Source organism: Fukomys damarensis, unplaced genomic scaffold, assembly GCF_012274545.1.
Source record: "Fukomys damarensis isolate Sample0158 unplaced genomic scaffold, DMR_v1.0_HiC HiC_scaffold_38, whole genome shotgun sequence".
NCBI classification, from domain to species: domain Eukaryota; kingdom Metazoa; phylum Chordata; class Mammalia; order Rodentia; family Bathyergidae; genus Fukomys; species Fukomys damarensis.
The window spans coordinates 22,545,190-22,568,885 of NW_022900950.1; the positions used below are offsets into that span (position 1 = coordinate 22,545,190).

At 35.6% G+C, this 23,696-nt stretch overlaps 1 protein-coding gene across 1 annotated transcript in view; it reads left to right on the top strand.

Moving 5' to 3' along the window:
- Arsj (arylsulfatase family member J) overlaps nt 1-8,727 on the top strand; it is an 82,828-nt gene extending 74,101 nt beyond the window's left edge. The window contains exon 2 of the mRNA XM_010633840.2: nt 6,649-8,727. Coding sequence (XP_010632142.1) covers nt 6,649-8,050 — 1,402 coding nt within the window. The 3' untranslated portion in view covers nt 8,051-8,727. The remainder of the gene's footprint in view (nt 1-6,648) is intronic.
- Nucleotides 8,728-23,696: the final 14,969 nt, after the last annotated feature.

The following is a 23,696-nucleotide window of genomic DNA, read 5'->3' on the forward strand; positions in this document are numbered from 1 at the left end:
AATAATTCTTATTCTTTTCTTTTTCTTCTCATTCCTTCCATTTCTCTCTCCCTGGTTTAGCTGTACCAGGTTTATATTCAAAGGATACATGTGATCGACCCACTCCTTTCCATGTTTACTACCACTAGATGGTAGTAAAATCCATCATCATCTATTGACCTAGGCTACTGTAAGGGCCCTCTAAAGTCTCTGTGTTTCAGGTCTCATCTCTGTACAATCCAATAGTTTCCAATATGGAATACCTTGGGGCAGCACAAGGTGATTCATTAGGATCCCAGAAGAATTGCCATAGATGCTATTCATATTTAATGTTTAACTTATCCTTTTAAATTTCTATTTTGTGTGTTGTATAATGCTCATAAATTAATTAAAAGCACATGAGTGTAACATAAACAAATGTATATAAACTGGACATAGATATTGAATACTATTTTCCAGATGTTCTCGTTAGTATAGAATGGGATTCTTCTCAGAATTTGCACACTGCCTATATAATGTACTATCTAATTAATACTTTATTTCTTATGTTTAACTTTTGTCTTTTATTAAATTCATGGTCTGAGATATCCAACTTCTCAGGCCTATGTATACACATATATAACTGATGGTAAAATAATTGATATTTTTAAAACTGAAATGTTTTCCATTTATCTTAGTTAATTTTATACATGTTTTGTAAATTTTGAAACAATCTCATGTTTATAAAAAAGTGCAATTTCAGCAAACAAATTTCCTGAATTATTTTGATAGTTAATTGTGAATATGAGGATCCACAGGGTTCAATACTGTTTCCCACAAACTAAGATATTCTTCCGAGCCACAAAACTGTCATCAAAATCAGACAATTAAAATTATTATTTTCATTTAATATTGAGACTCCATTTAACTTCTCCCAGTTCTCCAACTGTGTCCAATTCAGTGTCACACATTGCATTTGATTCCAAACTGAAAGAGTTTCTCAGTCATTTGAATGAAAAAACCTTAGGATTAAATTGGGACACATTTTTGGCTGGAACATCATAGAAATTATACTGCCTTCTTTTCAGTTTTATGTTCTACACAATTTTGGATTGTCTCACTACTGATAATATTAGCTTGGTAACTTGATTAAACTGATGCCAATTAGGCTCCCCCTGAATAGTTTCTCTTTTCTCTATATAATCAGTGTTTTATGAGGAGGCAATTTGAGATATCCTATGGATATCCTATTTCATGTTAAACTTTATTTATTACTTAGTCATATTAGTGTGGTCTCAGGATTGTCTGCTTTGCTTGTGTCTATAACTGTTTACTTTCACTATTTATTCTAATGCCAAACTGTCTTAGATTTGACCTGAAAGAAGCTTTTCATTCAGGCTTCGTCATCCCTTTAATATATTCCCTTCAAGCCATTTCTTGTTTCCTATATTTAATCTTCTATGTTTCAACATTCCAAGTCATTTGGATTACTTTGGCTCTTGATTCTGCCACTAGTAATATTAGCTAATCCTCCAGATACTATCTCTTCTATTGCTATATTCAGGACATAGGTGAACATTTATCAATGAGTTAAAGATAAGGAAAAGATCCTGATGTACTGCTCCAGAAACTGCCTTCCAGATCATTGTCCTCAACCAGTTAGTACATTTTGGTACCCTAATTTGTCTGATTGGTCTTCAGGTTAGTTGCTGCTGTCAAGTGAAAGTCATTCTTAAGCTAAATATGCCAGCAAACTTTTCTCTAGATATCAACCATCTTCTTCCTGAAATAGAATTTTTGGCATTCTTATGGCGAGAGGGGACAAGTAGAACTAGTAGTTCTACTCTACACATAATCCCAGGGCTTAGAGAAATTGTGTCTTGGAGACACCCCTATTGCTTCTGAAATCTTAGTTCAATTGGTGATGTCAAAACTTTAGATAGGGAGGACCTATGCATGTAGCGATACTGAGAAAATTAATAAATACCTAAGATTAATACAAGTTAATTCAAAATTGAAATAGGTCTAGCTATTTAGCCATTCTTGTAATGTGAAAGTATCTGGGAAGTTAAAAATCTAGATCCAGAAGAGACACAAGCTGTAAGCCACTACATTATTCAAAGAGTTTTTGGATTGTTTTATTGTGTTTTCATTCATGTCTCAGTTACTTTCTCATTGTTGGGACAAAATACCTGACACCCACAAACTAAAGGAGGAATGGTTTATTTTGTCTCACACTTTGTAGAGGTTTCAGTCCAATGTTGGGTGGTTCCAAGGGTAGAAGACAAGGCAGATGGGCATGAAGGGAAGAAACATGGCATGTGGACAGGAAGCAGAGCATGAAGAAAAGAGGAAGAAGGCCACACCAGTAGTGACCCATGCTCTCTGACTAGGCTTCACCTGCCAACATCACATAGAGCTTTAAAGTCATCAGTGTGATAATCCACTGATTAGCATCAACCCCTTTGATCCAATTACTACCAAAAGCCCCATTCATGAGGTACATGAGCCTTTGGGGGAACATCTCGATATAAACCATAATAATTTGCATTTATTGAACATATCTGCTTCAAGGAATTGCAGAGGGCACCGAAAGGCACGTAAATGAAAATTTTCTATGTTACATCAACAGCATTTAAATGTAAGATTTTCATTCTTATCTCCAATACAGTTGATTTTCTATCATTTTATAAAATAAGAATCATGGGCAGATTTTGCACATACTACCTCATTCCTAAGCTATTCCTAATGCTGATCCTTGAAAAAGAAAAATGAAATTCACACAACTTGGCAGGATTTTCTTTTTGACTCTCTCTAATTTTTTTGAGCCTCTCATAAATCATTTACTTTAAAAAAGTAATCAAAATTTTCTCTGATCAACATAAGTCTCACAATCCAATTTGCAAATTCTTCTTTTTTTATTGGAAAGTTAGAGCAGATTTGCTTCTAAAGAATTCTGGCATCTTTCCTCTGCTCCTTGACTTCTTAGACAGTATTAACTCTTTAAAAGCTAAAGAAAGCATCAGACATAGCTCTGCTGTTCAGCAGTCAGTGTAGCTGTTACTGGGACAGGTTGAGGGAGTGGGGTAAAATACAACTTCTCTATTTTCCCATGTATAAGAATGAATGTAACTAATCTAATTTTCCACTGTAATAATGAGTAATACAACAATATATTTTAAAAGTGTCTATAATTTACAAATGTTACACAACACCCAATTCTGTGCTCTGGAGTAATCATAACAGAAAATAAGAACAAAAATCTTCTCTAGAATCTCTGCTTTCTTCCATTTCCCCATGGCAACCCTATATGTGATATGACCCTTATTGTACTGATGATGGAACTAGACACTGTCCAAAGTCACACGGGCAAAAGCTGGGAACTCAATTCAGTCACAGATCTGATGTATGTATGTATGTATGTATGTATGTATGTATGTATGTATGTATGTACATATTGGTGCCAGGGATTGAACTCAGGACCTTGCACTTGCAAGGTATGTAGTGGAACCACTGAGCTAAATTCTTGGCCCTCACAGGCCTGATTCTAAAGTTTGGATCCCAAAATTCTCTGCCTCAAATTCTACTTCATATTCCCTCTCATACAATCAGAAGCTCAGATTCATTTAAACAGAAGCTGCCTCCAAAAGCTCTCACCTCTTATGAGTTGTTTCCAAACCTTTCTGTTGGTGGTTTTAAATTTCCAATATGAAAATCATCCCTACTTTCTGCAGAAGAACAGAAGCCACATATTTATTAGTCCCAAACTCTTATTTATCTGCTAACACTTTATAATCTGAAAGCAACAAGTCTCATTTATCCTTGTTTTTTAATTCTGCAAACAGAATTTCTAGATTTCACATTTGTTATGAGCCTCAACTTCTTTTACATTTATCCCCAGGTGAAAAGAACGACTGTATTAATTAGAAACTCTTGAATTGCTTAGTCCGTCAAGGAATTGAACACATATTCTAATCAAGAACATTTTGATATACAATTGTTATTTAGTTAATAAACCATCCTGTGAATGCCTTCCCAAGATTTTTCACACACACACACACACACACACACACACACACACACTTCTTTTTTTAATATATCGATATATGATAATAATATTAATTAGTAATTTTAATTATTAATTTTCTCCAATTTTTCCTTGTTAGATTTTATAAATTTGTCATGTCCTTGTACAAAATTAGTGATTTCACAAGTGAATGTTTGGGATCTTGAGCTGGATTAAAAATTACCAAAGATAGTAACAATGCCTTCTGAATTTGGTGCTTAATGATGTATGTGCTTTATTTCTTTGTAAATTAATTACATTTTAAATTCCCAATCTGTACTTCTTATGAAAGCATGACTGCTAATGATCAGTGGCATAGAAAGGGCACATACAAATGTAGCTTTGCAATAAAAACCGGGTATCATTACAGCTCACACAAAGCCACCACATTATGTCCACCATGGACCCTATTAAGGAACTCACATTTGCATTGCATTGTCATTTAAACATTGAAAAATTAATTGAGCCATTGACCCGAAGTTTGTATGACATGTTGGCCTTTCCATTTAAGTCAATGGAAAAAGGTTTCTTTGTTTTGTTTAGTTTTTTTTTCCATTAAGTTTATTGGTACATTTTAGGTATACAGTACAGTTACATTCATCATTGGGATCTTGTACCTTTGCATGATGTATCTTGGTTCTTATTTTTCCCCATTCCCCTGCCCTCCATTGACCCACTCTACCCTTCTCTATTTACAAAGACTTTATTTCCACTTTTTTCTCTTCCATTTTTTTCTTTCCCCTTCTTACCTTTCCTCTACCCCTCCCAGTTCCCCTACTCCTTCAGACCTTTTCTTCCTTTTGCACTGTATCAGTCATACATTTTGAACCTTTTTTACACATTTAGTTTTTCATACCAGAGAAATTATTCAGTATTTATACATGTGTGTCCTATTTATTTCACTCAAGAGTATAGCCTCAAGTGCATCCATTAGCTATAAATATCTCATTTCTCCTTCTTTTTTTCCCTCATTGAATTTATTGGTACATTAAAAGCAAACAATGCAGTTACATTTATCACTGGGATCCTGTACCTTTACATGATATGTCTTGGTTCTTATTTTTCCCCATATCCCTACCCTCCCTTCACACCACTCACCCTTCCCTATTTACAAAGACTTTGCTTATATTTTTCTTTTTTTTTCATATTTTTTCTTTTCTCTTATTTCCTTTCCCCTACCTTGCCACTTCCTCTTTAGCCATTTTTTTTTTTTTTTTTTTTTTTTTTTTTACTATTTCACACTAAAGTTTCTTTATGGATGAGTACTACTCCAATATATATATATCCCTTCTTTATGCAGTCTCCAGCTGATGCACAATTGGTCTGTTTCCAAGTTTTAGCTATTACAAACCGTGCCACTATAAACATGGGTGAGCATGTATCACTGTGGTATGATTCTTTTAATTCTTTTGGGAAGACACCCAGCAGAGAGATAGCTGGGTCAAATGGGACTTCCAGTCCTAGTTGTTTGAGGTATCCCATATTAATTTCCACAGTGGTTGCACCAGTCTGCACTCCCACCAACAATGACTTCAATATACTCTTTATAATTTGATTCCCAGAATATCTTTCTCTTTACCCTAACAATTTTCTATAATTTTTTTGTTTTTACAACATTTATATATTCTATCTCAAATCTTTTTGAAGTTAAATTAACTCTAGTCAGTAACTTTTAAAATTTTATAAATAGCTACATACTAACCCACCTAAAAATTCATACATTTATGTGATAGTAACCAACTTCTGGCAAAAAAAAAAAAACCTTGGAAAAATGTATTTGGAAAAAAATAATGCAAAAAATTAACATTCACTCAACATATAAAAAGATTATCATGGGGCAAGGGTTTTAGCTCAATGGCGCTGTGCCTGCCTCACAAGCATAGGGTCCTAAGTTTGATCTCAGGTATTAAAAAAAAAGTCATCATGTTTTCTTAGATTAGATTATAAGGAATTGTAATAAAAGTAAGGGATAGAAGGCACATTGAGGAAAACATATGTAAGGACTCATTCCCTGCTATTAATGGAACAATATAATTTCTAGTTCAAACTATAACATCTACTTTAAAATAGCTTTTCAAAAATAAGTATTCTGTAGCCAGAAATCTTCTCGCTCTTCTCAGAAATATATAAAATCCTAGGCACTAAGTATGAAATATTGTAATGATCAACCAGGAGATTTTTGTATAATTTTTCATGTTTTTTTGCACTTGAGAGTTAGTTGAAATAAATGACCCCACAAAATGACGTAGGAACTAACATGAGGTCCTTAAATTGAAAAAAATGTAATAATTCTCCAATTCTGTATATCCTTTCTCTAATCTTGTTAGTTGGGTTCATATAATTGAGACGCTAAAATTTACTTGAATACATTCCATTATAAAGACTTTGAAAAGACTTTGAGATAAATAGGAAAGCCTCAGTTCCCAAAATACTCATTCAGATTCAAATTAATTTCAAATATTAAATTGAAGCTAAAGTATAGTTTTTGAATCAGAGGGAAAACATTGGTAGGTATAAAAATTTGGGGTAAAGTTTTTTATAGAAACATTTAATTTAGGAATCATTGTTTTATGTTCAATATCTCTTTGATGCTGTCCTGACAATATTTTTATTCTTTTCTCAAGGTATCAGATACACACAGGTCTTCAACATTCTATCATAAGACCTACCCAACCCAACTGTTTACCTCTGGATAATGCAACCCTACCTCAGAAACTGAAAGAAGTTGGATATTCAACACATATGGTGGGAAAATGGCACTTAGGATTTTATAGGAAAGAATGCATGCCCACCAAGAGAGGGTTTGATACCTTTTTTGGTTCCCTTTTGGGAAGTGGTGATTACTATACACACTACAAATGTGACAGTCCAGGCATGTGTGGCTATGACTTGTATGAGAATGACAATGCTGCCTGGGACCATGACAATGGCATATACTCCACACAGATGTATACACAAAGAGTGCAGCAAATCCTAGCTTCTCATAACCCCACAGAGCCTTTATTTTTATATATTGCCTACCAAGCTGTCCACTCACCACTGCAAGCCCCAGGAAAGTACTTTGAACACTACCGATCCATTATCAACATAAACCGTCGCAGATATGCTGCCATGCTTTCCTGCTTGGATGAAGCGATTCACAATGTGACCCTGGCCCTGAAGGCATATGGTTTCTATAACAACAGCATTATCATTTACTCTTCAGATAATGGTGGCCAGCCTACTGCAGGAGGAAGTAATTGGCCTCTTAGAGGTAGCAAAGGAACATATTGGGAAGGGGGGATCCGAGCTGTTGGCTTTGTGCACAGCCCACTTCTGAAAAACAAGGGAACTGTATGTAAGGAACTCGTGCACATCACCGACTGGTACCCCACTTTAATTTCACTGGCTGAAGGACAGATTGATGAAGACACTGAACTCGATGGCTACGATGTTTGGGAGACCATTAGTGAAGGCCTTCGTTCGCCCCGAGTGGATATTTTGCATAACATTGACCCCATTTATACCAAGGCAAAAAATGGATCCTGGGCAGCAGGTTATGGGATCTGGAACACAGCGATCCAGTCAGCCATCAGGGTGCAGCACTGGAAGCTTCTCACAGGAAACCCTGGCTACAGTGACTGGGTTCCCCCTCAGTCTTTCAGCAACCTGGGGCCAAATAGGTGGCACAATGAACGGATTACCTTGTCGACTGGCAAGAGCATATGGCTTTTCAACATCACAGCTGACCCATACGAGAGGGTAGACCTCTCCAGCAGATACCCAGGCATCGTGAAGAAGCTCCTGAAGAGGCTTTCCCAGTTCAACAAGACTGCAGTGCCTGTTAGATACCCACCCAAAGACCCCAGGAGTAACCCTCGGCTTAATGGAGGAGTCTGGGGACCATGGTACAAAGAGGAAAACAAGAAAAAGAAAGCAAACAAAAATAAAGCAGAGAAAAAGAAAAAGAAAAGTAAGACCAAGAAGAAGAAACAGCCAAAAGTGCGCTCATCCCCAAATTGCCATTCAGGTATTACTCCTGGTTAAGTAAGTACGAGTGTTTTTCTATTTAGTTAAATAGTTTAGCATAGAAACCCAGTCTTACACCTGTTTCCTAAGTAAATCAGCAAATTTTGCTCAGAAATATCACTGCCATAGGATTGGGCTTGTATTCATGCTGTGCCCCAGACTTCAGCCACCTGGCTGCCACCTGGAAACGGTGCTGCATGGTACCAAAGGTGCTGCTTCTGGAAATCACACTCAGAGGAGACTGGAGGTGTTGACTCGTCTTTGTCCTTTTAAAGGGTGGTCAGTCATGGTCTTCACTGCTGTGTTTCTTTCAACTGACCAAACACTACGCTCAGTTATGAAAGGAGACTTAGCTTGCCAGTGATGAGAATGCTAATCTAATAGACATTACAGGGTCCTATGATCAAAAACTACTTTTCATATAGTTAAAGGTTGTGTCACCTGAATGGCCTTGAAAAATATTTTTTCTCAGTGAATTTTTGTATCTTTCATATGACACTTGGGTTTTTAAATTAATTATATTTCATGTATAATTTCCTTTCCTGTGAAAATAAGCTGTTTTTTTCACGTATGAACAGCCTGCACCTCACTTTATCATGCATGAGGGAAAGACAAATAAGAATGCTTGAGCACACTGCCAAAAATGAATGTAACTGTTTCTAAACACTTTAATAAAGTAACATTTCAATATAAAATATATAATTTATTTTTATGGCAAAAATATTGTTTTCATAAAAAGTCACCCAAATGACTTTATTTTATTTTTATTTTCTATGTACATTTATAAGAATTTTATTTCATTTCTTTAAGATTACCAAGCACTGTAATATAATTACTATATTGTATAAATTTATAGAATATAAAAAGAAAATTGTTCCAAAAATGATAATCATTGTTCAACTATTATTTTGAATGTAATGCAATGAGTATATTCATTAAAAATTACTTGGAAATTCAGTGTTTGTGTAGAATTTATACAACTTTATTGTTTCTACCATAAACTATATATATTAATTATTAAAATGATCCATTTTATAGCACCAGCAAACATAGTATGGCTTTTCTGATCTAACTGCTCAACTTCTAGACAAAGTTATATTATTTACTACAGCAAGTAAAAATCTTGACAAATAAACAATTGAAGTTATGGTTTGCTAACACAGTAACATAACGGGAATTTTTACAAATAGATATTTCTACCTGGCTACTGCATCGAGGATAAGTCATAGCATTTATAATGGCACTGCTTTTATACATAGTAGACACAGTGAGGAGACAGAAACAGAAGATACAAATCCTGTCTGGAGTAGTAAAAATCTAGTGTAGAACTCATACATGAAAATGTTATGAGGAAGAGTGAAAGGATGATCCATAATAATTTATCAGGGGCCATTGCTAAACATAAATGAGCAAGTTTGGGGCCTGGGCTTGTCTTTGTTTTTCCTGCTGAATGCAGAATACTCTCAAACACATCTGAAAAGTTAAAGACAGCAAGGACTGTGGTCCATGAAATTACAACTGTGATAAGAAAATGTACATGGCCATGTGGCAGTGAACCATTACATGTACACATATATTAGATCTCAAAGGACTGTTCATCATAGTTCCTGGAAAACTATGAAAGAGCCTGTAACTTTTACTTAAATTATTACCTGAAATGGGCAAAATTATTTTTTAAATTTTTATATTTTATTTGCAGAATATATAGCTCCATTTTATCACATAGTATTAAATAGCATTTTCTGAAATTTAGTCTTAAAGGAATGTGGTCACTGTTTTCCTTTCTCGGTGGCATATAAAATAATTCTGTGACTTGCAATAAATTATATATATTCAGAAAGACTCACCATTACACTAAAAAAGAATTCTGAAGGAAAATAAATTTAAGAAATATTCTTGTAAGCAAAGTTGAAGGCATCACTTTAATACAAACTTTCTTAGACATTTAAAAATCCTGGTTATCATTACAACTTTCTGACAGAAGGGAAACACTATACACTATACACTATATTCTGACTTACTTCATCATAAAAGTTTTTAGTAGCTCATTGCATTGGACTAGGATTCTAAGGAATATACTGAAAATTGTTAGTGTAAATGTATAATATTGCAAGCCCCCCAAAATCAAAAGACAGATGGGCAAATTAAGTTTAGGAAAACTAATTCTAAGTCACATTGGAATCCAGTAGGTTTTACCTATTGTAATGGGATTTTTAGGCTCTCTATAAAGGTCCATAACTTCCTCAGTGGAAATAAATTAGCCTACTGCTTTCTACTTGGAAATTTCCTTAGGGATACTGATCAATGTTTGAAAAGCATAGCTTCCACCTGTGCACAGCTCTGGGTGGGTTGTGATTTAAGTCTCGCTGCCTTGCTCTTTACAAAACTAAAATCTAATAAAACAGCCATGCACAAATAATGAACAAAAATGTTTCCAAAATGCTTCAGCAAATCACTCAATATTTCAAGATAGCCCAGGAAGAAAACACTATGCACTTGATTTTTATACCCTAATGAACAATGTTGCTAATGAACATGTTACCATTAGACATTTATTCTCAGATTTCCTTCTGTTAAATTCTGTGCTTGTGTCAGTGGTGTTCTCAAGCATAAACTATACCTTTTTAGGATTCTGACATTTTTCTTAGAATAACAAAAGAAATCCCCACCATGTTTATCAGAAAACAATGGTGAATGTGGTTATGTATCTGGGATGAGAAAGGACAAAAATATTTTCTTCAAATAAAAATAAAATCCACATTTTTGGTGCCTGCCAACCAGTGAAAACATTTGCCCTTGGTCTGTCAAGTCTACTTAAGTTATTTTATCTATATTTACTTATCCTTTCCTATTTTTTCCAAAAATGTGTGAATATTATAGTTTTCTTGGCCAGAACCAATCTCAAGAACAAAGGGGAAGTTAGGTCATTAGTAGTTAACTATATAATTAATATACTTTATTATTTGATTTTTCCAAACTATCAGAATTTGGTGTCTAGATTAAGTTCCTAAGTGTTTATTTATGGCATTCTTAAGCACACAAATTGTGAATTTTTGAGTAACAGTCAGAATATGTATTGTTGACAGAGAAAAAGTTGACTTGCTAAAAGCAATACATTAAATTTATATTATAAAATGCATTCCTTCATTCAGCAACTATTTATTAAAGCTTATTATCTTTAAGAATTGGTATTCTAGGTGCATGAGTGAACAAAACATAAAAATGCTCATTCTGGTGTAGGTTAATTTCTAGCTGGATGAGGTAAATGATCAAAAGCAAACTGAGTAAAAAGTAAGTTATATCCTTTATAAAGCATTGTGAGAAAAGAAAGAGTGCATCAGTTTAAATGGAAGCTTTACTTGACACTAGGTTTACCCATCCATTGGCTCAGCATTTGTTAAGGAGGCACTTGAAAGGACACACAGGGGTGTAAAGGTGTAAAATCATATTCTCTTCATAGATTTCTCTTGCACTTTCTCTGCCTCTCTCTATGCATATAATTTTTAAATTATGTTGTTACATTTAAGGTATAAAATGTAATGACATTCATCACTAGGAATTTGCACCTTTACATAATCCATTTTATATTTCCCCATTCCCCTGCCCTTCCTTCAACCCCTCTACCCATCCCTATCTACAAAGACTGTTTCCAATTTTTTCTTTATCTCATGTTAATTCCATTCCCATCTTTCTTTCCCCTACCCCTCCCACTTCCTCTTCCCCTTTACACCTTTTCTTCCTATTTCACATTATCTATTTTACCTTTTAGTCCTTACTTTCACTTTCAGTTTCTCACACTAGAGAAACTATTTGGCATTTACATATGTGTGTCCTATTTATTTCACTTAAAATTATCACCTCAATATGCATCCATTTAAATATAAATGTCTAATTTCTCATTCCTTATGGCTCAGCAGTACTCTATTTTATTTTTAAAAAACACGTTTCCTTTATTCAGCCTGCTGTTGATGGGTAGTTTGACTGCTTCCAAATTTTAGCTATCACAAATTGTGCTGCTATGAACATGGATGCACATATATCACTGTGGTGTGATTCTTTTAATTCTTTGGGGAAGATACCCAAAGGGAGAAAGCTGGGTCAAATGAGACCTCCAATCCTAGTCCTTTGAGGTATCTCCATACTGATTTCCACAGTGGTTTCACCAAGCTACACTCCCACCAGCAGTGGAGCAGGGTACCTCTTTCCCCACATCCACACCAGCATTTGTTATTGGTTGATTTCATTATAGCAGCCATTCTTTCTGTGGTGAGGTGGAATCTCGGTATTGTTTCATTTGCACTTCTCAAATGACCAGTGATGTTGCACATTTTTTTCATATCTTTATTTGCTATTTTCCTACTTCTTTGTCTGAGAAATGTCTATTTAGTTCAGATGCCATTTTTGGACTGGATCTTTAAATTTGGGAGGTCTGATTTTTTTTAAGTTCTTGGATAAACTAGATAGTAGACCTTTGTCAGGAACATCTGGTAAAAAGTTTTTCCCACATTGTGGGCTGTCTCTTCACACTGTTGGTGGTTTCTTTTGCTATGCAGAAGCTTTTTAATAAGAAGAGATCATAATTGATGACTGTGCTAGTTCATGAGAAACTGAGGTTTTCTTAAAATCTTTTCCACAGCAATGTCTTCAAAAGTTCTACCAAATCTCTTCCAGTCAGTTTACTGTTTCTGTTTTGATATTTAGATCCATAATCCATTTTGATTTTAATTTAGACCATGGTGAGAGATATAGGTCGAGTTTTAAACTTTGGCAAGTTGAAACTCAGTTTTTTCAGCACCATTTATTAAAGAGGCTATCTCTCCTTCAATGAGGGTGTTTGGCTCCTTTGTTGAAGATGAGGTGGCTTAGTGTGTCTGGAGTTGTTTCCGTATCTTCTAATGTATTACACTGGTCCTCAGGTCTGTTTATTTGCCAGTACCATGCTGTTTTTATCACAGTAGCCTTGTACTATTGCTTCAAGTCAGGGATTGTGATATACCCTGCCCTGTCTTTATTGCCTAAAACTGCTTTGGCTATTCTAGGTCACTTCTTTCAAATGAATTTTTAGATTGTTATCTCAAGGTCTGTGAAATATGCCTCTGGGATTTCAATTGGTATTGTATTGAATCTATATAGCAGTTTTGGAAGTATGGCTATTTTCACTATGTTGATTTTTCTTACCCAGGAGCAAGGGATGTCTTTCTATTTTCTGATACCTTCTTCAATCTCTCTTTTTTTTTTCCAGAGTGCTGTAGTTTTCAGAACAGAGGTCTTTGATTTCTTTCCTTAGATGTATTCCTAGGTATTTCAATTTTTTGGATGCTATTGTGAAAGGAATTGATTACCCCCTTTCTCTATCAGTGAGTCTGTTTTCTATGTATGGGAAAGCTATTACTGTGTATTGACCATGTATTCAGTTACTTTACTGAATTCAGTTATGTCTAGAAGACTTTTGGTGGACTTTTTGGGGTCTTCTAAATATAGTATCATATCAACTGCAAATAATGACAATTTGACTTCTCCCTTTCTTACCTTTATTCCTTTTATTTTTTTGTCTTGTCTAATTGCTGTGGCTAATGTTTCTAAAACCATATTGAACAGTAGTGGTGACAGCAGACATCCTTGTCTTGTTCCTGATTGCATGTGAAAATTTTCAGTTTTTGACCATTTAGTATGATACTAGCTGTTGGTCTTTCATAGATGGCTTTTAACAGATTGAGGTAGAGATAATTTATTCCAATATTTTGGAGGGTTTTATCATAAATAGTATTGGATTTTGTCATATGCTTTCCTCTGTATCTGTTGAGATGATCATATGATTTTTGTCCTTGGCTCCATTAATATAGTATATTACATTTATTGATTTGAATATGTTGGACAACTCCTGCATCCCCGGGATGAATCCCACTTGGTCAGAGCATACAATCTTCTTAATGATTTCCTGCATTTTATTTGTGAGTATCTTATTTAAGATTTTTGCATCTATGTTCATTAGCGAGATTAGCCTATAGTTCTCTTTTTTTGGTTGGGTATTTCTCTGCTTTTGGGATCAAGGTGATGCTTGCTTCCAGGAATGAATTTGGAAACATTACTTCCCTTTCAATTTCACTGAAAGTTTAAACAGAAGTGGCAGTAGTTCCTATCTAAATGAATTCTGGATTTCAGCAGTGAAGCGATCAGTGCCCAGGATTTTCTTAGTTGGTAAGTTTTTAATTACATTTTCAATTTCATTGACTGATATTGGGTCATTTAGAATTTTCTTCCATTGTTGATTGGTACATTTAAAGCAAGCAATACAGTTACATTTATCATTGAGATCTTGCACTTTTCATGACTTATCTTGGTTAGTTTCATTTTCAATTTCACTGACTGTAATTGGGATGTTTAGACTTTTTATATCTTTTTTGCTCAATTTGGAAATTCTTATATATCTAGGAATCTGTCCATTTCTTCTGTATTTTCCATTTTATTTTAGAATAGGTATTCAAAGTAGGTATGATGATCCTCTGGATTTCAGCTGGATCTGTTGTGATTTTCACCTTTTTCATTCCTAATTACATGGATTTGAACCTTTTCTTTCCTATTTTTGATAAGGTTGGCTAAGGGTCTATTGATTTGATTTATTCTTTTGAAAAAGTAACTCTTTGATTCATTGATTTTTTGTATCATTCTCTTAGTCTCCAGTGTATTAATTTCTATGCTGATCTTCATAATTTCCTCCCTTGTATGAGCTTTCAGTTTGTCTTGCTCTTCTTTTTCTTGAAGCTTAAAGTTAAGCATTATATTGTTTATTTGAGCTTGCTCTGTTTTCCTAGTATGAACATTTACTGCTATGAATTTCCCTTATAGAACTTTTCATTTTTTTTCTTGAAGCTTAAAGTTAAGCATTATATTGTTTATTTGAGCTTGCTCTGTTTTCCTAGTATGAACATTTACTGCTATGAATTTCCCTTATAGAACTGCTTTCATTGTGTCCCATAGATTCCTGTATGTTGTATTGGCATTATCTTTTAATTGTAGAAACTGTCTAATTTCTGCTTTAATTTCCCCTGTAACCCAGTGGTTGTTCAGCAGGGGATAATATAATTTCCATGTGTTTGTGGAGTTCTTGCTATTTCTTAGGCTATTAATTTCCAATTTAATTGCACTATGGTCTGATAATATACAGGGGATAACTTCAATCCTTTTGCATTTACTGAAGCATGTTGTATGAGTTAGCATGTGGTCTATTTTAGAGAATGACCTGTATGCGGCCAAAAAGAATGTATATTCTGATTTTGTGGGGTGGAACACTCTGTAGACATGTACCAAGTCTGTTTGTTTAAAGTCTCTTTGTGTCAGTGGAGTATTGAGGTCCTCCATTATAATTATGTTAGTGCTTATTTTGATTTTCATACCCATTCATATTTGTTCTGTATAGTTGGGGACTGTAGTATTTGGTGCATATATATCTATGATTGTCATTTCTTCCTCTTGTATTGTTTCCTTTACATAGATGTAGTGGCCTTCTTTGTCTCTCTTAATTAGTTTTAGTTTGAAATCTACTCTGTTTGCAAATAAGATAGCTACCCCTGCTTTTTTCTGGGCTCCTGTTACATGGAGAACTATTTTCATCCTTTTACTTGCAGTCTATGAATTTTTTTTTTTTTGTAGATTAAGTGGGGTTTTTTTGTATAGAGCATATTGTTGGGTTTTGCTTCTTAATCCATTCAGCCAGCCTATTTATTTTGATTGGTGAATTGAGGCCATTAACTTGATGGTTATAATGGTTATGCATTGACTTTTCATTATCACATTATTTTGCTGTTGTTGGTTCTTTTATTTTTTTATTTTTCCATCTCTCCATTTAATTTATTGACTTTCCTGTTATATTTGCTCTGTTGACCCTTAAGGAATTGTGGCCTTCATTTTATTTTTCTAGGATATTGTTTAGCAGTATTTGGAGTGCTGGCTTGTTCATGAAATTTCTCAGGTGTTCTTTGTCATGGAAGTATGTTATTTCCCCATCAATTTTGAAAGATAGTTTTGCAGGATAAATCAGTCTAGGTTGGAGGTTGTTTTCCTTTTAGGACTTGAAATATCTCACTTCAGGCTCTCCTTGACTTGAGGGTCTGTGTTGAAAAGTCTGCTGTCATTCTGATGCCTTTCCTTTGAAAGTGATTTGTTTCTTTTCTCTAACTGCTTGTAATATTTTGTTCCTCTGTTGGTTTTTTGCAATCTAGCTTATCATATATATAGGTGTAGATTTTTTTATCATGACTACTTAGAGTCCTATTGGTATCACTTATCTGTATGTCAAATTCCTTTGTTCTATTTGGGAAGTTTTCTATCATTAATTCTGTGAACAGCTTTTTTATGTCATTTGTACTTTCTCCTACTTCATGGATTCCTATCAGTCTTATATTAGTCTTCTTTGCATCATCTATTCTTCTTTGTTGGATTGTTTTCTCATCATCCCTTACTGTTTCTAAGAGATCTTTCTTTTCAAGATCACTGACTTCAATCCTATCTTCCATATTTGAAATTCAGTATTCACATTGGTTCATCCTGCTCTGAATGATTCCTATAGAGTTTTTAATCTCCTGGATATCTGTTTGAATCTGTTTTGTGAATTCCATTTCTTTCCTATGTTGGGCGTTTAAGGTTTCCATTTCTTTTCTATGTTGGGCATTCATGATTTCCATCATGGTCCTGGGCTCATCTATTTTTTTTTTTTTAATGTTTCTGTTCTAGAGTCCCTAATCATGTTTTTCATGCTTCTCACCATCTCTGTGGTTATCTGGGAAAATATTTCTGTTTTGAATTTTTCTAGAGCCTCATTTATCTGTTTTTTGACTTCCTGTGCTATCTATTCAGGGTGTCCAGATGGTTGACTGTCAGACTTTTCCACCTCATTTTCCCCAGAGTTTATCTTTGATGAGGCAGAAGTCCATGTTTGTGCCTTGTTTAAATGTCTTCTCACTTTGATTTTTGTTGTTGGTACTGTCCTTGGTTTAATTCCTGGGTTAATACTTCAATCTTCCAGATATAGCTAGTCTTTAGGTTTTGAGTCTCTGATGACTCTGAGACAATCTCATTTTCATTATTACACCAGGGAGGACAGCTGATTTGATCAATCACAACACCTTAGCCCACATGTTACAATCAGCAACAACATAGCATCAAGCACAACTTAGAAAATGATGATTTGTAGTAGTTATTAATCTATCACGTTTAACTTTGTGAATTAAATCTAAATCAAGGACCAGCCCAAAATATGTTTATAGTGAATAACCTCTTCAATATAGCAACTTTACTCTTCAGGATGGGGATTTAGAAGGAGTTTGGGAGGGAGGGATAGATACTTAGGATAGAGAAAGGTTAGAAGTGAAGTCAGAGGACACAGGAAGATCACACAAACACTAGGTAGCTGTTGAAGAGAAGAGAAGACAGAGAGAAAAATATTCCCAAAGACAGAACATGGTAATGGCAATAGGGAAGCTAGAGACTGTAATCACTTTCTTTTATAACTAATGGCAATTGAGAGAAGGAAAAAGAGAAGAAAAGGAAAAGAAAGAAAATAAATTTGGGTAGGAACAGGAACAAAAAGGGAGAGAAATGGAGATCAAGGTGGGAGACAGTGAGAGAGAGAGAAAGAAGATAAGAAACAGAAGATTTAAAACAAAAAATGTGAGATGAAAATGATAAATTTTTTTAAATTATTAAAATAAGTGAAAAATACTACTTTGAAAATAAAAAATACAAGTAGAAATAGAAGGCCTCCTTCAGGGTATGCCTCTGTTGATATGATAGACAGCATGGGCAGGAGTGTGCAGGTCTAAATTAATTAGTCTCAGCAAGGCAGAAGCTGTCCCCTGTGGTTCAGAGTGATTTTTGGCTTCAAGGACCAAGTTGAGATCTCTGACCTCCTGCTGGGTTGAACTCTGTAAAGTTCCACTGCAGGTTCCAATTGTTTTTCCCCTGAATTTAGACCAGGTTCTGATGTGAGGTACCCTTACTTCCAACTTACCAACTATGGTAGTGTGGTATGCCATTATTGCAGATTTTCTTCACTTTTTCAGTGGGCTTCAATTTTCATCTAGGATCCTCAGAGAGGCCCTCTTTCTCTTGTTCAGGGAGGTGGGGCAGGAACACCATTGTATTCATGCCCACACAGCTGTACTCCTCTATGTTGCCAGGTCAAAGTGGGAGGCCTACAGCTAGGTATTGACTGGCAGCCAGACTCCTCTGTGGTTCCTGGTCAAAGGGGCAGGTGTACCAGTGGTTAGCAAGTGGCAGCCAGGCTCGTTTGTGGCACCAGGTTGAAGAGGCAGGCCTACTGACAGGTCTGGGTCATTTAGAATTTTTAGGTAATTTTTGTTCAACTTTGCTAATTCATTTCTATCTAGGAATCTGTCCATTTCTTCTGCATTTTCCATCTTATTGGTGTATAGGTCCTCCAAATAGCTATTGATCCTCTGGATTTCTGCTGAGTCCATTACAATTTCATTCTTTTCATTCCTAATTGCATGGTTTCGGCCTTTTCTTTCCTTTTCTGATAAGGTTGACTAAGGTTTTGTCAATTTTGTTTATTATTTCATAGAGCCACCTCTTGGCTTCATTGATTTTTTTAATGTTCTCTTAGTCTTAAACATGTTCTATGAGTGAGTATGTGGTTTATTTTAGAGAACAATCTATGTGCAGCTGAAAAGAATGTGTTTTGTGATTTTGTGGGATGGAGCACATATGTTAAGTGCATTTGTTCAAAAGTTTTATTAAGTTGTAGTATTTCATTGTTTATTTTTTGTCTGGTTGATCTATCTATTTGTGACAGTGGGGTTTTGAGGTCTCCCACTGCTATTGCATTAGTCCTTATATGACTTTTCTTGTCCATTAATATTTATTTTACATAGTTGGGTGCACTTGTGTTTGGTGCATATATATTGTTTTATAATTGTCATCTTTTCCTCTTGGATTGTTCCTTTTACAATAATTTAGTGTCCTTTGTCTCTTCATCAGTATAGGTTTAAAATCCACTTGATGTGAAAAGATGATAGCTACTCCTGCTTTTTTGGGGGGGTTATTGTTTTCAACCCTTTTAACTTTCAGTCTATGAGTTTCTTTTTTAATTAAGTGTGTTGCTTTTGTGCAGCATATTGTTGGATCCTGCTTCTTGACCCATTCTGCCAGTCTATTTTTTGATTGGTGAATTAAGACCATTAACATTGATGGTTATAATTGATATGTATTGAGTTATCCTTGTCATGACTTTTTCTTTTTGTTGAATTATCCCATTTTGCAATTAATTTCTTGTCATGCCTGATGGATTCATTCTGCTGGGCTTCTTGTGGTTGTGATCCTCATTGTCTTTTCCAAGGATATTGCTTAAAAATTTTTGGAGTGCTCGTTTATTATTCTTGAAGTTCCTAGTGTGCTCTTCATCATGAAAGTATCCTATTTCTCTATCAATTTTGAAAGATAGTTTTGCAGGGTGCATCAATTTGGGTTGAATGTTTTCTTTTAGGGCTTGAAATATGTCACTCCACACTCTTCTTGACTTGTAGGTTTGTGTTGAGAAGTTTGTTGTGATTCTGATGGGCTTTCCTTTGTATGTGATTTGTTTTCTTTTCTTTAACTCCTTGTAGGATTTTGTTCTACTATTGGATTTCTGGAATCTTAACTCATATGCCTATGTAGATATTTTTTTAATCACAGCTAGTTGGAGTCTTAACAACCTCACTTATCTGCATGTCAAGTTCATTTCCACTATTTGGGAAGTTTTCTGCCTTTACTTCTGTGAACTTTTTTTTTTTATGTCATCTGCACTCTCTCCTGTTTCTTCATTGACTGCAATCAGTTTTATGTTATTCTTCTTTGAACTATCTAGTAGCTGTTGGATTGATCTCTTGTGGTCCCTTACTATTTTTAAGAGATTTTTCTTTTCCTGACCACTAATTGCAATCCTATCTTCTATATCTGAAATTTTGTCTTCCCATTGGCTCGTTCTGCTATATAAAGTATCAATGCAGTTCTTAATCTATTGCAAATCTGTTTTCTTCTGTATTATGGATTCCATTTGTTTCCTATGTTGGGATTCCATCATGTTTAACAGTTCCTCCATTTTTTTTTTATCTGTATCAGCTCTAGGATTATTAATTGTGTCTTGTAATATAGGCAAAATCTCTGCTGTTATCTGAGAAATTATTTCTGATTACATTTTTTTCAAGATCCTCTTTTGTCTCCAGGTCAGAGACTACAGATGATTGAGTGTCAGATTATTCCATCTCCTTTCCCTTTGGGGTTACCTTAGATGATCTGGAAGTCTGGTTTTGACACTTATTTCCATGTCTTCTCATTTCAACAGACAGCCTGCTGTCTTTCCCTTTGGGGTTACCTTAGATGATCTGGAAGTCTGGTTTTGACACTTATTTCCATGTCTTCTCATTTCAACAGATGCAGCCTGCTGTGCCTTTGTTAAGGCAACTTTTTGCTCACCCAGTGGTCTTCAATTCTCAGCAAGCCACCGAGTAGCCTTTACTCTGCTGCACCCCTGTACACCAAATCCTAGGCTTGGAATGGTGGACTTCTGCATCCCTGAGCTGATCTGTTGTCTGGGTGGGCTTCTGGCTGGGGCTTGTACACAGTTGGGATGCTATCTAGGTGTGCCTTTCACTGAGGTTGTTGTCTGGGGGAGGCTATAGCTGTTGTCTGGGGGGCCTTGGGGTGGGAGCTGTGTATCCCGGTTTCTGTTGTCTGCATAGACTTCTGGCTAGAGTCTCCAAGCACTTATCAATGTTATTAGGGCAAGTCATTTCTTGGGTATCTGTGCATTTCTTTTCCCTTGGCTGTGGCTGATGGTATGGGGGAACCCCAAGTGAAGCTTGCACACTTATGCAGCTCTTTTCTCAGTGGGTCTGTGGCTTGGGCACCTATGCTCACAACTCTGGTGTTGGTCCAGGGCCCTGGCTGGAATCCACCTGCAGCCAAACCACTCTTGTCTACACAGCTGCTCCCTTGGATGTGTGTGCACTTACCAATGGTATGTTGGAACTCTGGATGAAAGTTTGGTACCTTTGCAGTTCTTTTCTAGGTGGGCCATGGTATTGGCATGTGTACCTTTACCTTTGGGGTTGTTGTGGGCCATTGGCTGGGATCTGCCTGTAGCCCTACCTCTCTGGTCCACAGAGCTGCTCCCTGGGATGTTCATGCACTTACCAGTAGTATGGCAGGACTCTGGATGAAGGTTGAATGCCCGTGCAGCTCTTTTTGAGGTGGCCCATGGGCACCTGTACCTGCACCTCTAAGGTTGGAGTGTGGCCCTGGCTGGGATCCCCCTGCAGCTGCACCACTCTGGTACACACAGCTGCTCCCTGGGATGTGTGTGCACTTACTGATGGTATGGCAGGACTCTGGATCTGTATATGATTTTAATGAATAAACAAAAGTATATCTATCCACATGTTCAGCTACATATGTTTGCTTAAGTTTTATCTATTTCTTGTGTAAGGATTTCACTGTTGAAAATAGAACTAATTATTTTTAATAATGTTCCTTATATCAGCAATGTGTAAAATGCAAAATATTCTAGTACTATAAGCTAACTCTAAGAGTCTATAGTTACAGGGACAGCACATTACTGTATAAGTGAAGCAAAAATCCCACAAAATTGACAGCATGTTTTAGTCTATAATTTGTTATCTAATGGGGTAGAACATATTTATGCCCACCTATTTTGTGTATCACAGAATACATTGGCTTAATGAATTTCTGTAAAGGAAAGCTAGAGCTCTAAATTGTAATTAATTTCATTGTATCATGTTGTGAAAGGGAAAATATAATTAGCAAATAAACCTTCATATATTCATAGAATTATGAAGCCAAATAGACAGTGCCTCATCTCTTTGCATTTTATTACAAACTTCTCCAATTCTGAAGAATGGGAATTCTACTTTTTTTTTTTGTAACAGATATTGAACTCAAGTCCTTGTGTTTGTGAGGCAAGTTCTGGAACTATTGAGCTAAATCCCAGCCCAGAATTCTACTTTTTAAAAACATATTTCTCCTTAAGCATTTTATTGATTATAGCCTTAAGGTGATTGATTTGTTAGCTGGTCATAGTGCTATAGAAAGCTCACCAAAATGTGTCTTTTGGAATTGGGCAGAATCAAACCTACTTACCTAACTGTTGCAACATCATTTGGCAGTTGACATATCTTATTTTGGAGAGAGTCAATCTCGGTAATAGGATAGAAACAAGAAAATAACACAGGCCTATTAGAAATACCTACCTATTCACTATCTGCAGAAATTTTTCAGCTGGTAATTATGAATTAGGAGTATCCAATCTCACAAATTGAATACAAATAAAATTTGCCTTTCAGAACAAAAAAATTTTTCAGTGTGACATATATTAATTTCTCCAGAATCAATGTTTTAAGAATTAAACTCCCTTCAGCTTTGAGGATTGTGAACAAGGAATATCTTCAAGTAATCTAAATATTGAGCTTTTTTTTTGTAGCTATGTGTAGGGCCAAAAAGAAAGGCTTCCCTTTTTCCTGTGAAGGTTTGCTGGAATGAGCCAGAAATAGGTTAAATAGGAAGAAAGATATACATAAATTGGAGGAAATATATTTTGTACATGTGTTACATGCACAGAAGCAATTAAAGTATCCTACTAACTCAGAAGCTTGTATAAAACTTTTCCATCTGGGATGGAGAGAAGCAGGTTGGTTTTAAGGGGAAGAATAAATGATGTTTAGGGGAATCCAATGGACAGGGACAAGTCTTTTGGGTCCAAAGAGCAATGGATTGCAAAGGATTCTCTTTGGAAAACTGGGACCAAATTAAGAGATAATAGTGGCTCACCTCAGAAGCTAAGGTCCTGAGTTCTAGCCCTGCTACCAATGTGAGAGATGAGAGAGAGAGAGAGAGAGAGAGAGAGAGAGAGAGAGAGAGAGAGAGAGAGAAAATAGTGTATTATAAAAGTCTATCCAGGTGTGTTGAACTACTTGGATCTTTGTTTTTGCAATACAAGTTGAGTTCATGAAATCTCTCTTTATATTATTTCTTAATTAAAATATCCTTGTAGCACCTACTAGGTGGGGAATGAGATGTATATAAAGTCCTCCATTAACTTTTGCCATACAAACTTAAGAGCAACAAAGCAATACTGTACTTATTAAACCTTTTCTTTTCACTTCAAATTTTTCTCAAAGCAATAGACATTTAACTCAATATTTCAGAGATTAAAATCAGAGCTGCCATGATAACCTCTTCTGCCTCAGAACTTAAGCTAACTGAAGGGCAGTGGAGACCAGGTAGAATGATGAGTGAAGAGGGTTTTTCCTATTTATCTTTTGGCTGGTGATCTGCACTTCCTGGCATCCACACTGTGCATAAGCTTTGTCTTTCTGTTTTCTTACATGCAACCCTGGCTCTACATTTGACTTTCCTGACATATCTGTCCATCCTGACAGGGAACCAGGCACATGGATCCCTGTGTCCAACAGAGTTATGAGAATGTGCATCCCTCCCCTCTGGGGTTACCCAGCATAAAGGGATGGATGTCTAGAGTTATTCTCATTTCCTGATGACAGCAAGCTCTAAGCCCTACTCCTAAACTGTAAAAGAGCATAAGTCAGGATAGAGGGAAGTGAAAAGAAAGGAAAGCCAAGTGTTTCCACATGAG